The sequence below is a fragment of the Diceros bicornis genome, chromosome 3 (assembly GCF_020826845.1).
Source record: "Diceros bicornis minor isolate mBicDic1 chromosome 3, mDicBic1.mat.cur, whole genome shotgun sequence".
NCBI classification, from domain to species: domain Eukaryota; kingdom Metazoa; phylum Chordata; class Mammalia; order Perissodactyla; family Rhinocerotidae; genus Diceros; species Diceros bicornis.
Window position 1 is genome coordinate 59530838 of NC_080742.1, and position 13354 is coordinate 59544191.

General features: G+C 42.4%; 1 protein-coding gene across 1 annotated transcript in view; it reads left to right on the forward strand.

Moving 5' to 3' along the window:
* The window catches only part of EEPD1 (endonuclease/exonuclease/phosphatase family domain containing 1), a 114602-nt gene that overhangs the window by 63668 nt on the left and 37580 nt on the right, over window positions 1-13354 (forward strand). The window contains exon 3 of the mRNA XM_058528208.1: window positions 5925-5976. Coding sequence (XP_058384191.1) covers window positions 5925-5976 — 52 coding nt within the window. The remainder of the gene's footprint in view (window positions 1-5924; window positions 5977-13354) is intronic.

Here is a 13354-nt window from a genome sequence, read left to right on the forward strand (position 1 = left end):
ACTTTCTGTTCCCCTGACAGGCTCCTCTTCTTCTGCTTGTCTCTTAAATGTCAGTGCCCCCGGGCTTCTATCCTTGGCTGTCTTCTCCCTCCACACAGTCTCCTGGGTCATCTGATTCCTCCAGTCACCCATCCTCATGCTCCTGATGTCCGTATCTGGAGCCCAGAACTTGCTGAGATACAGCCAGCTGCCTATTCACATTCCACTCAGAGACCCCACAGGCCCTGAAAGTCAACATATCCAAGGCCAAATGCACCATCTCTAACCCTGCTTTGCTCCCTGAGTAGGTGGTCCGTTCAGCACCCAGTTTCACAGGTTGAAAGCTGAGGTGATGTTTCTCTTACGTCCCCCACATCCATTTATTCATCAGGTCCTGCCAGCTGCTGATCTGTTTAGAATTAGCCCAATGCCATTTCCCCACCCAAGCCTCCACCATCTCTTACCTGGACCCATCTTGGGTCTCACTGCCTCCAGTCTTGTCCCCCAACCTGACCCCACTCCAATCCATTCTCCACACCAGAGCCATTTTTATACGTTTATTGGGCATCTTCTGTGTCCTGGGCCCCCTACCACACGACTGCCCTAAATCCTCGGTGGCTACTCTTTGCCTTCGAACTACAGGCGAAACTCCTTAATATGGCTTCACAAGCCCTCTAAGCAGGCCTGGCCCTGCTTGCTTCTGCAGAATAATCTCTCAGTGCCTGCGCCACCCACAGGCAGCCCTGTGTTCCCTGATCGGTGTGCAGTCCCTGAGGGTGCCACACTTGTTCTGCCCCCTCTTCCTTTGCTCAGGCTGTTGCTCCCACCCAACCTCTCTGCCTTGTAAGCCCATAGGTGTCAGCTTAGAAGGCACCTCCCAGGGAGCCTCCTGCGTCTGTATAATGCCCTTCCAGAGGGCCTCATGGCACCTTGTTTGCTTCTTGATAGCGCTCATCACGTGGCTGGTGTGCTTACCTGGTTCCTCCATTAGGCTCAGAAGTTTGAAGGCAGAGGCTGTGTTTGCTCATCACTGTATCCCCAGCGCCCAGTTGTGCCTGGTACATAATGCATAACCCTTAAATATTTTATCCATGCAGTGAATCAATGGCTCCATCATATTACATCCTTTATGCGTTTATTGTGTGCTACTGTATCTCATGCACTATACTATATCACTTATTAAATGCAGTGGACACTCAGTGCCAGAATCCTCAGAGAGAGGGAGCTAGAGTGAATTCTTGACTCTGGTGCTCTGTAGGCTGTCATCTGTTCTGGAAGTGGGAGTTTCTGTACAGTTGGGAGTTTATCCTTCAAGTGCTTTTGCAGCACCCGTAGAGTTACCTCTCATCTGCCTTTTCAGGGGCCGCTGAGGTTCATTCACTCTGCAGCCCTGCTACCCCCAGTCTGCAGGGGTGCCCTCTGTCTTCTGTTGCTTCAACTTTGCTGCTTTTCTTCCCAACTGTCAGTGTCTGCCTGGCACTTTCCCCGTTGCCACTTGTAGTTGCGTTATAGATCTCACTGTGCCAGGTGCTCTCCAGCTGAATAAGACATCTGCCCTCCAACACCTTACCTCCCTGCAGCTTATTTAGCAAACATTAATTGCATGTATTCTACGTCTTTCTCACCGTTGCCCAGCTTGACTTCAGAACTTGCCCTTGAAGTTGTCGTTTTTCTAAATAAATCACTGCTATCCGCTGCCTTTGTGTGATTTGCCTCTCTTCCCAAAGTTGAATGCAGAAAAAGAAATTGCAGTTCATTGCAGCTTCCATCTGATGGGAGCTCTGCTGTTTTCAGAGGATGCCAACCAAGCACCAGGCCATCTGACCGACATGCTCTGTTTAGCCCAGCTCTGCCCGTCTGCGTTGGAACCTGGGAGAGTCTCAGGGAGACACACCTCTCTGGGCATGTGCCCAAGCAGCATCCTGGCCCCTGTGAGCCTTTGAGGGCAGGGGTGATGATGTGTTCATCTTTGCCCCCCTGGTGCCTGGCACAGTTTCTGATGTATAGGAGGGATTCAAATGTATGTTTGTGGAGTTAAGAGAAAAACAGCAAGAGGGAGGGAAGGAGGAAGGCAGAGAGGGAAGGAGGACCAAGATTGAAAATGAGAGATGAGATTCCTTTCCAGGGTAAGAAGTTAGAGGTGTCAAATGGAGGGTTTGATAAATAAGTTTGTTCCTCCTTCATGTGTGAAATTCCCTCCCAGGGAGTATCTGATGTGCTAGAAGAATCTGATACCATAAATACTGAAATAAAGACTCCAGACTTGAAGAGTTTCCAATAAGGTAAGAAATAACATTAGGATAGTTATATAACAGGAAACATCTCAAATACTCTTAAAGACTGCAACTCTAAGGGGGGAAAAAAACACAGCTTTGTGAAGAAATCCAATGTTATGAGCATCTGTGGCAGTAGCTTTGTATTAACATGCATTGTCTCCATTTTGAAACTCAAACCATATAAATTTGAGTGTCCTGTCATCTTCTCTCCATCTTCTCTATCTTTTCTCCCCTTCCTCTAAAGCAGTCTCGTCTTGTGTTGCTGGGTTTTAGTAGTGTGAGAATGTCTCTATTTTTCCTGCACCCCTCCCCCACATTAACCCTATTTGGTATTGGCTTTAGGGCAGATGTTAAATTGGTTTAATCTCACATGCCACCTTCAGTAAATTGATTGTGGCTCACTGGATTGTGGAGAAGGATTCTGAAGCTGTATCTAAGTTAAATGGGGAAAAGTTCCAAGGAAAGAAGTGGCGAGGATTGGACAGTAGCAATACGTATACTAAGTATTTGCCATCTCTGTTCTAGAAGAAAGTAAAGCAATGAAAGCAGGGAGTAGCATCCTCAGGTTTTGACCTAAATAAGAGCCATCTGAAGTTGTTTTGTGTTTTTTCTTTATTTTTGAGGAAGATTGGCCCTGAGCTAACATCTGTTGCCAATTTTCCTTTTTCTTTTTTCTCTCCAAAGCCCCGGTACATAGTTGTATATCCTAGTTGTAGGTCCTTCTAGTTCTTCTATGTGGGACACCACCTCAGCGTGGCTTGATGAACAGTGAGTAGGTCCGTGCCCAGGATCCAAACTGCAGTACCCTGAGCTGCCGAAGCGGAACGCGCGAACTTAACCACTACGCCACCTGGCCAGCCCTGAAGTTGTTTTAATTTCATTTTCATTCAGAACCTGAGACTGTTCGTTTTCAGATCATGTTCTACAGTGGTTTGAATGTAGTATCTTTGTGAATAGGGAGAAAAAGGGAGTTGAATATCTTAACAGTGTTGAAACCTTTTCTCTAACTTGTTGACATCTGATATCTGGTGCTGAATTGGGCTTCATAACCGTAGAGAGGGGTGGAAATAAGAGACTGTTTTAAAACTTCCTTCAATATAAATATTTTCCAGTGGTTATTTCGGAAACAATTTAAGCTTCTGAGACTTGAGCTACAACTGGAAATTCCTAACTTAGCATGTTAAGTTGCCGTCCAAATTGGTAACCTGGAGTCTAGATTCATGTGCTGGGAGTCAGGATGTGCTGGGTGGCCAGGAGCTTTGACCTGCCACCAGGCACATCCCATTAATGGCAGGCACTCATGCAAATGCACATGGCACCTCTCACCATGGGAAAACACATGCAGTCATCTCATTTGAGGGATTCTTTTTCAAATGGAGAAACTGAGGCTTGGCCAGTGATTTTACCCATCCAAGCTGGAATGGGCGAGCTGTAATAGCAACTGAGCTCTGTCAGCGGGTCAGTAAATATTCTTTGAGTGCTGTCCACCTGTCAGTTATAGATACTGCAAATGTAGTGAGAAGACCATTGAGCCCCCAGCCTCAAGGAGCTTCCACACTGGTTGGGAGGAAACAGACAAAGCACTCCAACAAATAAATGCTCTAAGGTACCAGTGAGTGCACTGAAGAAAATAAAATGTGGTGACCAGGGACGCTGCTTCACCTCAGGTGTCCAGGGAAGGTTACTTGGAGGAGACGGCATTTGCGTTTGGACTAGAGTGATGCGATGTGCGGGGTCCGTGTTGTAAAGATCTTGGGGAAGACCCTTCCAGGCCAGAGAAGCAACGAAAGCAAACATGTCCAAGAGACAAAGGAGAGTCAGTATGATTAGAGTGGAGGGAATGCCCAGAGTCTTTTCCTATTAGCCTTGATGTTTGCTGAAGTGTTGTTGGTGGTGGTAGTTTCTTGTAAGTTTTTAAAACTTTTCTTGCACCTCCTGGAGTTGCTTTTAAGTTAACCATTGCAGTTGGTTGGACAGTTCTTGCTTAGTTGTGCAGAGAGATTATGAAGAGTTCTGTAAATTCAGGGGAACTTGATCATGGGCGTAACCCCTTTGGAGGGAGGCACATGGGTATGGGTGGGGCCTGTTTCTGCTCGGGAGAACCCATGTAGGTTGGTGGGGGTAGGGTGCACAGTGACAGAGACCATAGGACGGTAGCTGAGCGGGGAGGGAGTATCATGGCCCCATCAACAGCTGACCCACTCCCTGAGCCATCTCGCTGAACTGTCCTGCTTCCGCCCGCCCGTGTGCTGTGTGTTGACGAGTCCAGCCTTGGCTGCCTGCTCATTGTGTCCGTGAACACTTCAAAAGCAGCGTGTCCTGAAAGGGAAGATTCCTCCTCTGTAAAACCTGCATCCGCGTCTGACTTCTCTCATCTCAGTTGCTGGCTGCAGTCTGCGCTCTGGCCCCTAAACTGGAAACTGGCGAGTTGTACACCCTATGCCCTCTCTCTCCCCTTAGTGCCTTTGCCTCTGCTGTCCCTCTGTGGGTCACCTGTCTCCTCAGCACCCTCCCCTGGCAGGGCTAACCCGGTCCCCTCCTCCAGGAAGCCTTCTCTGTTCTCTACTAGACCATGGCGAGCCAAGCTCCTCTTTGTGTCTGGGCCCATCCACTTAGCACACTGCACATCATATTCTGGTCTGACTGTGGCCTCCACGAGGCTGTGAGCTCCTCGTGGCCGAGGAGGGTATCATAATTATCATGTATCCTCGGCCACCCGTACACAGTAGGGCTCAGTCAATGTGTGGTTAACAAATGAGCAGCCGCGCAGGCCCTCTTTATAAGCAGTGATTTTGGCTGTTGCTTGTTATCATCAAAGGGACACCAGGGAAGGTTAACACGAACATGGGCAGCTATTTTCTTCTTTATATTCCTCTGAATTTATTCAGATTCCATACATGAAGCAGCTATCAATTACTTTTAGGATTTTTTGTGGTGAAATGTATATAACAGAAAATTCACTATTTTAACCATTTATAAATGTACAGTTTAGTGGCATTAAGTACATTCACATTGTTTTACAACCATCACCACCATCCATCTCCAGAACATTTTCCTCATCTCAAACTGAAACTGTACCCATTAAACAACAACTCCCCTTTCCTCCCAGCCCCTGGCAACCAGTCTACTTTCTGTCTCTGTGAATCTGACTACTCTAGGTGCCTCATGTAAGTGCAGTCATGCAGTATTTGTCCTTTTGTGTCTGACTTATTTCATTTAGTATAATGTCTTCAAGTTTCATTTATGTTGTAGCACGTGCCAGAATTTCCTTCTTTTTAAGGCTGAATAATATTGCATTTTATGTATATACTACATTTTGTTTATCCATTCATTCATTGATGGATGTTTGGGTTGTTTCCACCTTTGGCTATTGTGAACAGTGCTGCTGTGAACATGGGTGTGCAAATATCTGTTTGAGTCCCTGTTTTCAACTCTGGGTATACACTCAGACGTGGAATTGCTGGATCATATAGTAAAATCACTTTTACAATTTAGAAACATTTTTAATAGTTCTGAAATGGTCATTTCTCTTCAAACCAAAAGTTACCTTAAGATGGGAGATGATGCAGAAATACAAGCTGAAATTTCACTTTCGTTCTTGTGACTTGTCGGATGCTTGGTAACATGAAATGGGTTGTTTTCAAGTATGGTTTTAATTTTTTCTTACAGCATCAAGCTTCTAGCTGTGCAAGAACTACTTGACAGAGAGGCCCTGGAAAAGGTAAATATTTTGTTCTTCCTACCCCACGTTCACAAGCTTAGAACAGAGTGCCACACACAGGAAAAATTCAACTGACTGTCACCAGAGACAGCACTTACTGTAAAGTTGGTCTGTTTTGTGTTCTTAACAGTCATTGAACCGTGCAAAAGTTTAATCAAAACTCCTCACATTGCTCGTATGCTGTTAACACTTGCAAACTCTACCTTGCGTGGCCCTTTCAGGGTTGTGTGAAAGGAAAGGCTTGCCTTGCAGTGGGCCGTGCTCTGGACTAGGCGTTCTGTGCCTCGAAAGACCACACACTGGACTCCACCCACGTGCCAGATTCTGTGCTAGCCACATCACTGCCTCTCTGCTTGTGTGTGTTATTATCTGCGCTTATAGATGATAGAATTGAGGCCCAGTGAGGTTACATAACTTGCCCAAGGAAAATGAGCTAAGTAGCAGAGTAAGGATTTGAAGCCCATGGTTCCATTTCCAAAACCAATGCTTTTTCTATTTAACAGTCAAGTTCACGAGTTTGAGCCCCTTTTAGGCTACTTCTAAGGATTAGGAAACTACCCCCCACCCCCCCACCTCAGACTAATGTTTTGCTGTGCCCTGGAAGAGATATTCAATGTGTCTCAGCTTTCTGTGTTCAAGTCAAGCATGCAGCTGGGGACCCTTTGCTGGTTGTGAGTTCAAGTTCTGTATAAGGTGGGATGGGCTCTGAAGTAGGTTGGGCGGGTGCCAGGGAGGCCACGTGCCACCCCCTAGGCCTCCCAACTCATAGCAAGTTGCTCAACTGGGTAGCTCAGGACTCTTCCTGAGTATGTAGCTATGGGTATTAATTAGAATCCATAACATTAACGTAAAAGAAAGTGGTTAGAGAGATAAGCACCCAAATGATGTTTTATTTATAGAATTTAAAATGTTTGGGTTAGTGGTCAGTCTGCTGGTTGGCACTAAAGCAAATAAAATCTTTAAGCACCAAGCAGTGATGTGAGGGAAGGGAGGGGTCTGAGCTCTATCTCTGAATTTAACATCCCTTCAGCCTAATTTCCATCACAAATGAAACAAGAATATTGCTGCTTGCGTGACCTCAAAGAGGTGACATGAGAACCAAATGAGTTAGTGGAGCAGAAGGGCTTACTAAATGCAAAAGCACTCAACTCATATTAATTCTTAATTACTTATATTAATTCTTAATACTCACCCAGCCATTAAAACATATTAGGTCCAGGAGTATATGTAGATTCTTTGTATGTTCTTGAAACTTTTTAAAAAGTTACTCCAAAAGCAATTCTCTTCTCAGTATTCGCTACGGTTATTGGTTTCAATCCTCAATAAAAAAAACCATCAGCCAAAGCTAGTAAACACGTGGAGCCCATGTGCTAAGGTGTATCAGTAGAATAAAAATGCAGGCACCAAAAATATCAATTAGGTCTTTAGAGCTGTGTTATTATCTGATTTGGAGAGGCCAGAGTGTTAGGCCAATTTGGTGGTGCTAACTGCTTGTGGAATCTAGCAGAGAAGGGGGCTGCCAAGGAAGCAGGGCATATAGTGTGGAGCTCAGAGAGCTGGGCCCAGAGCCTGCCTCCTTCTTCCTAACTGGCTTATCTTAGGTTACTAACCCTCTCTGTGCTTCAGTTTTCCAATCTGTAAAGTGGCAGTCTTTATAATCCCCGATTCACAGAGGTTTTGAGAAGATTAAGTAGACAGTCGATATAAAGGACTTGACACTATAGTTCTAAGAGGGAAGTTTATAGTGATACAGGCCTATCTTAAGAAACCAGAAAAATCTCAAACAATCTAACTTTACACCTAAAGGAACTAGAAAAAGAAGAACAAATAAAGCCCAAAGTTAATAGAAGGAAGGAAATAATAAAGATTAGAGTGGAAATAAATGAAATAGTGAAATAAATGAAATAAATGAAAAAAAACAGCAGAAAAGGTCAATGAAACTAAGAGCTGGTTCTTTGAAAAGATAAACAAAATTGATAAACCATTAGCCAGACTCATCAAGAAAAAACGAAGAGAGAGGGCTCAAATAAATAAAATCAGAAGTGAAAGAGAAGTTAGACCAACACCACAGAAATACAAAGGGTCATAAGAGATTATTACAATTATATGCCAACAAATTGGACAATCTAGAAGAAATGGCTAAATTCCTAGAAACATACAATCTTCCAAGACTGAATCAGGAAGAAATAAAAAATCTGAACAGACTGATTACTAGTAATGAAATTGAATCAATAATCAATAACCTCCCAACAAACAAAAGTCCAGACCCAGATGGCGTCACAGGTGAATTCTAACAAACATTTAAAGAAAAGTTAGTACCTATCCTTCTCAAACTATTCCAAAACATTGTAGAGGAAGAATTGCTCCCAAACTCATTCTACGAGGCCAGCATTATCCTGATACCAAAACCAGACAAGGACATCACAAAAAAAGAAAATTACAGACCGGTATCCCCAATAGAAGCAGAAATCCTCAACAAAATATTAGCAAACTGAATTCAATAACACATTGAAGGGATCATATGCCATGATCAAGTGGGATTTATTCCAGGAATGCAAGGATGATTCAGTATCCACAAATTAATCATGTGATACACCACGTTAACAAAACAAAGGATAAAAATTATGTGATCATTTCAATAGATGCAGAAAAAGCATTTGACAAAATTCAACATCCATTTTTGATAAAAACTCTCAACAAAGGATATAGGGGGAACATACCTCAACATAATAAAGGCCATATAGACAGACCTACAGCTAACATCATACTTAATGGTGAAAAACTGAAAGCTTTTCCTCTAAGATCAGGAACACGACAAGGATGCCCACTCTCACCACTCTTATTCAACATAGTGTTGGAAGTTCTAGCTACAGCAGTCAACAAGAAAAACACATAAAAGTCATCCAAATTGGAATGGAAGAAGTAAAACCACCACTGTTTGCAGACAACATGATACTATATATAGAAAACCCTAAAGACTCCACCAAAAAACTATTAGAACTAATGAATTCAGTAAAGTTGCAGGATACAAAATCAAGGTACAGAAATCAGCTGCATTTCTATACACTAACAATGAAGTATCAGAAAGAGAAATTGAGAAAATAATCCCATTTACAATTACATCAAAAAGAATAAAATACTTAGGAATAAATTTAACCAAGGAGGTGAAAGACGTGCACACTGAAAACTATAAGACATTGATGAAGGAAATTGAAGATGACACAAATAAATGAAAGATATACCATGCTCATGGATTGGAAGAATTAATATTGCTGAAATGTCCATACTGTTCCAAGCAATCTACAGATTCAATGCAGTCCCTATTAAAATACCAATGGCATTTTTGATAGAACTATAACAAATAATCCTAAAATTTTATGGAACCACAAAAGACCTTGAATAGCCAGAGCAATCTTGAGAAAGAAGAACAAAGCTGGAGGTATCATGCTCTCTGATTTCAAACTCTGCTACAAAGCTATAGCAATCAAATCAGTATGGTAGTGGCACAAAAACAGACACATAGGTCAATGGAACGGAATAGAGAGCCCAGAAATAAACCCACGGTTATGTGGTCAATTAACCTATGACAAAGGATGCAAGAATATACGATGAGGAAAAGATAATCTCTTCAATAAATGGTGTTGGGGAAACTGGACAGCTACGTTCAAAAGAATGGAACTGGACCACTTTCTTATACTATATACAAAAATAAACTCAAAATGGATTAAAGACTTTAATGTAAGACCTGAAACCATAAAACTCCTAGAAGAGAATATAGATAGTGAACTCTTTCACATCAGTCTTAGCAATATGTTTTTGAGTCTGTCTCCTCAGGCAAGAGCAACAAAAACAAAAATAAACAAATGAGACTACATCAAACCAAAAAGCATTTGCACAATGAAGGAAATGATCAACAAAGTGAAAAGGCAACCTATTGAATGGGAGAATATATTTACAAATAATATATCCTATAAGAGGTTAATATCCAAAATATATAAAGAGCTCATACAACTCAGTATCAAAAAAACAAACAAACAATGCAATTAAAAAATGGTTAGAGAACCTGAATTAGACATTTTTCCAAAGAAGACATACAGATGGCCCACAGGTACTTGAAAAAATGCTCAAGATCACTAATCATCAGGGAAATGCAATGAGATATCACCTCACACCTGTCAAAATGGCTATTACCAAAAAGACAACAAATAACAAGTGTTGGCGAGGATGTGGAGAAAAGGGAACCCTGATGCATTGCTGGTGGGAATGTAAATTGGTGCAACTGCTATGGAAAACAGTATGGCGGTTCCTAAAAAAATTAAAAATAGAACTACCAAACAATCCAGCAATACCACTTCTGGGTACTTATCCGAAGAAAACGAAAACTCTAATTCGAAGAGATACATGCACTCTTACGTTCATTGCAGCATTATTTACAATAGCCAAGATATGGAAGCGACCTAAGTGTCCTCAGTAGATGAATGGAGAAGGAACGTGTGGTATATATACACAATGGAATATTATTAAGCCATAAAAAAGAATGAAATCCTGCCATTTTCAACAACATGGATGGATCTAGAGGGTATTATGCTGAGTGAAATAAGCCAGACAGAGAAAGAATACCATATGATTTCACTTATATGTGGAATCTGAAAAAAACCAGAACAAAGCAGAAACAGACTCATAGGTACAGAGAACAAATTGGTGGTTGCCAGAGGGCAGGAGAGTAGGGGGGAAGGGTGAAGTAGGTGAAGGAGATTAAGAGGTACAAATTTCCAGTCATAAAATAAATAAATCAGCATAGGGAATATAGTCAACTATATTGTAATAATTTTGTATGATGACCGATGGTACTAGCCTTATCAGGGTGATAATTTTGTAATGTATATAAATGTCAAATCGCTATGTTGTACACCTGAAACTAATACAATAGTGTGTGTCAACTATACTTCAGTAAAAAAATAAAAATAAAAGATTTAACACTGTGCCTGATACTCAGTGATCCCTGAAAGTCAGCTGCTACACATGTTATTTCTCTGTTCTTCTCTTCCTCCTCTGTCTTTCTCACCAAGTCTGATGATGGTTCTGTACTGTTTGCCTATCTCCATACATGACCAGTAGAAAGCTTTACAGGATGGCCTAAATATGCAAGGGGCTGGCTGGGAGCCAAGTTTACTCAATTTCCTTCTTCCTTCTTTTGTTCGTTCGTTTGTTCGTTCATTCATTCATTCATTCATTCATTCATTCATACTACATGCCTTTGTTGAGCTTTCTATGTGCCAGGCAAGGAGCAAACATTTCTAAAGAAGTCCAGAAGCGACCAATCGACACAAGCTTGGTAGTCTTTTGCGTTTTGAGTGACACATGGTATGTTACCTGGAGTAGTACCATTTTCTGCAGCAGGATTGGTCCAGTTTATATGCTGGAGTAAGATACGTTCCCTAAAGAGCCTTAGGACTTACAGATTCTCATCCACCTGGACAAGTTGGAGAACCACCAAGACAAGTTCCTAGTAAACTGCAGAGCTTTGCTACTCAAAGTGTAGTCTGCAGGCCAGCAGTGTCATAAGCTTGTGAGAAATGCAGAATCTCAGGCCCCACCCAGACCCCCTGAATCAGTTTGCATTCTAATAAGACCCCCAGCAGTTTGTGTGCGCTACAGTCCTAGAAGCTCTCCTGAGGAGTATCATTTATTACCACCATCACTTCTGTTGACTAGTCCATCTTCATAGAGAACCTGGGAGATGTCAGCTTTTTGCTTTTGTGGCCAATTAAGCTCCTTTTTTTTGCAATGAGAGAAGAAGTAAACATCATCATTCTATCTGTGAGAACCCTGTTTTTATCTTTAGTTTGCCTGCTTCTTCCTTTCATTAAGAAAATAGTCTTATTTAATTTAATAGTTGAGCCAGCAAGAAAGGCCTCAGTTAGGCACATCCTGCAAACCTCAAACCTCTTTGACTGTCTTTGCGGCTGGGCTTCAAATGGCCATCTGCTTTTGGGTATTGCAATTACTGACCTCCTGAGATCCCGCCATGGTGGAACTAGTCACTTCCAGACAGACAGTCCCAACAGTGGGAATGTGTCCATGCCTTTCTCTTGTGAGATGGCAGCTATTCTGAAGGGTCATTTCCCTCACAGGTACTTGCAGGTTAATTCTGATCAGTAAAATATTCAAATTATGTAAAACGTAATATAAAAGGCTAAAAAGAAGTAGCAGTGCTTTGGAGTCTCCTAGAAAATAAGATTTCTAGTGCTTTTTCTCCCTAATATTAGGCATTTTTATTGTGGTCTTAGTATGTTGGTTTAAAACCACCAGCCATTTGCCTGACTTGTACTTTCCCTGGTCTTTGGTAGAGAGCCCATCCATTTCAGAAGGGCCAAGGCTCTCCTGGCTTCTGCAGCTCACAGAGCTGGTTCTGGGGAGGCTGTTGTAGGAGAGCCTAGGTCCACTCCCAGCCTTGCCTCTGTTTGGCTGTTGGACCTGGAAGAGGACCTTCCTTGGAGGCCCGGGCCCCTTTCCTCATCCGTATGACTGCCCTCTATGGTTCCTTCCCACTCAAACTCTTGGGTTTCATTTTCACAGTTGGTCCTTGATCACATTGTGAAAAGGGGAAAATTCTTCTTATATTCTGCTTTCTAGTATTTTCTCCAATTCCTTGCTCCAGTGGTCCTTACTCTGTTTGGGGGCCTCCGTGATTCATCTGCCCTACTCACCATCAAAACGTGCTTTCTGGGGAGTGGTGAATGGTGAACACATGCCCGGTGGCCCCCATACATAGATCAGCAGGGTTCCAGTGTTTACTTCTTTAAATGCTCTTTGTCCTAAGTCAGGGGCACTAGATTGGGGTGGAGGTTGGGGACACCTAGGGTGTCAGGTCTCTGAATTTCTCTTTTCCACTAACGCTACATAAAGCCATTTCCCAGACAAGTTACAGTGATTTATCATTTATTTGAAAAATAAGCTATAAACTAAATGATTCATAATCTAACTCTGTCTACCAATTTCTTGTTTTGAAAAACTGTTAGAACCATGAGAAGATGACTTAACATGCATAAATGTCAGGATATGTGATATTTCTCCAAAAATGTGTTGTGGATTTAGGTGGGCTTTTTTGTCCAATATCCATTAGGTGCCGAGAGCAGGGACTTGCTCTAAGAAGGACGCACGCCATCCGACTTTCTCTGTTCTCTTTGCTTTAAGAGTGGGACGCTTTTGTTTTTCTGAACTTAAGTCACACAGACTTCTTTCCCAGGCTTTATAAACAGGCCCATATAATGCCTTTAAACGTGGCATTGCATGAGAGGAAATAAAAATATTGGTACAGCTTGATTTAGTAAGATCTTTTTTCAATAACTCTTTCAAACAGCTTCCTGCGAAGCTG